The 2292-nt window shown below is 44.7% G+C and overlaps 1 protein-coding gene across 1 annotated transcript in view; it reads left to right on the forward strand.

The window, feature by feature from the left end:
- The first annotated feature begins 1680 nt into the window (after positions 1-1680).
- The window catches only part of LOC106805780 (ganglioside GM2 activator-like), a 12334-nt gene continuing 11722 nt past the window's right edge, over positions 1681-2292 (forward strand). Inside the window, exon 1 of the mRNA XM_014807503.1 lies at positions 1681-1990. Within this exon, the coding sequence (XP_014662989.1) occupies positions 1824-1990 (167 nt within the window). The 5' untranslated portion in view covers positions 1681-1823. The remainder of the gene's footprint in view (positions 1991-2292) is intronic.

Here is a 2292-nt window from a genome sequence, read left to right on the forward strand (position 1 = left end):
TTCCGCGGATCCGCGGAAGAATCTCATCCCTGCATACGTTAACATAACAGAGCTAGACTACTACCAACGACTGCACTGCCGTGTCAGGGGCGGATCCAGATGAGACGGGATACTAGAGAAGCGTTGCCGAAAGGAGATGTTGATCCCAATTGCGCTGAAGCGCAGATCTTTCGCGCAGTTCCGCGGCAAGGCGCACGCGACCGCGGCAACGTCCTACGACAGTATGCAGCGCGGGCAGCTATGGATCCGTGCGCCCGCCAAGTCCTTCGGCGCACGGATCTATATCTGCCAGCGCTGCATACTGTCGTAGGACGTTGCCGCGGTCGCGTGCGCCTTGCCGCGGAACTGCGCGAAAGATCTGCGCTTCAGCGCAATTGGGATCAACATCTCCTTTCGGCAACGCTTCTCTAGTATCCCGTCTCATCTGGATCCGCCCCTGACACGGCAGTGCAGTCGTTGGTAGTAGTTTAGCTCTGTTACGTTAACGTATGCAGGGATGAGATTCTTCCGCGGATCCGCGGAAATCGGCGGATTTGGCAGTCCCAGGGGTCGATTTTGTGAAACGTCTAAATTCGTTGAGAAAATTGGGAGGGGGGCAACAATGTAACAATTTAAATTATATACCCTCAACAGCACCTGACTGTAGACTAAAGTGTAGGCAGTAGACTGACAGCGAAGTATACAGTGTATCTGTTTTTGCGTACCAGAAAAGAAAATCCTCGTTCACAGGCTGCAGTAGAGTGGCAGACATTTGAGGTAGCTGATCACGTAACGACCTAGCTCCAAGAAACGGTATTGCTAGGGAATAGGTGTATTGACGTTAGTCACACAGCCTGGTCGGGTTAGTAACGACCATGCCTGCGTGTCTGCGTGCATGTTGTGTGCATGACTATGCACTGATTGTTCCATTCGCATTGTGTTTTTTTCATTCAAATCTGGTCGCAGCAAGGCAGCTTATGTCTGAGTAAAACAATGCAAGCGACGGGTGGAAACAGAAAAATATCATTGTCTAGACATTTAATAAAAAAAACTTGCCCTATTTTCAGCCCCCTGATTTCCTATTATAGTTCGTTTGTACCTTAATTTTGACAACTTGAAAAGGTGATTCAAGAGTCTCCTATAATTTGTTCAGAATAGCTTAAAATGCACCAAATTGCACCATTCTTTAAAAAAAATTTAGCAGGTAGATGATTTGATATAAGAAAAAAAAAACGTGTTAAAAAAGAAACGGTACTAAATTTATCAAGACACATTTTTCTCAAGTTGTGCATGATCATTATTATGCTCTCAAATGCACTTGAATGAAATAAAAGCTGGCAAAAAAAGAAAAAAAGGGAAAGAAGTCAATCGTTGACGCACTATCACACACAATAAAAAGGTTCTCACTTCACAAACACACACACACACACACACACACACACACACTTGCACACAAAATCATGGTGATCCAAAATCGTGGGGGGGACATTTGATATGATGTCCCCCCTCTGAAAATTCGTGGGGGGACATGTCCCCCTGTCCCCCCCTGGATTTGCGCCCCTGGATAGGATAATACATATAGAATAGATAGAATAGAATAGGATAGTAGAGCCAGAGCGAGAGCGCCATCTGTCGTGGAGTTTGTATCATTTGCTGTGGTAGTGGGCAATTGCGCACAGCATTCTGGGATAAATCATTGTCCCCCATGTGTAAAAACGCGATGTTTAGTTGTTTACCAATAACGTGTGACGGCTGTTTGGCATCTTTCGACTGGTTTAAAAACACCTTGTTATTCCATACTTAGGCCTACTTTCAAGACACTTGTATCGTCCAGTGCACAGACCATGATGTTTAAACTACTTGTTTCATTGAAAACACTGTTATTGATAGTGCTGTTGTCTCTGACTCTGTCAACGTACGCGGCGGCATACTTCTGGAATAATATTGCTGAATTGGCCGCACATCCAATAGCAGATGTGAAGACTTTTGTGCATGCAATCGATCAACCAAGGTATGGACAAACTGAGCTCTAGTACTATAGCCCGCGGATCGCTGCCGCAGGGCTATAGCACATTCTGCCATAGATGTAATCTAAGCAAATGGTCCAACTGATGTGACCAAAAATTTATCCCCAAAACGTAAAATGATCGGGCTTTTTAACACTTATCTATCAACATGGACATCTCACCTATCTTTTTGAACACTTCCACAACTTTACTTATGCTGTTATTCCTCAAAGTCTTAGCACTATAAGCAGAGCAACCGCATTTGAAAACAAAACACCAGTAGTGCTAAGACTTTGAGGAATAACAG

This window comes from Priapulus caudatus, unplaced genomic scaffold (assembly GCF_000485595.1).
Source record: "Priapulus caudatus unplaced genomic scaffold, Priapulus_caudatus-5.0.1 Scaffold126, whole genome shotgun sequence".
NCBI lineage: Eukaryota > Metazoa > Priapulida > Priapulimorpha > Priapulimorphida > Priapulidae > Priapulus > Priapulus caudatus.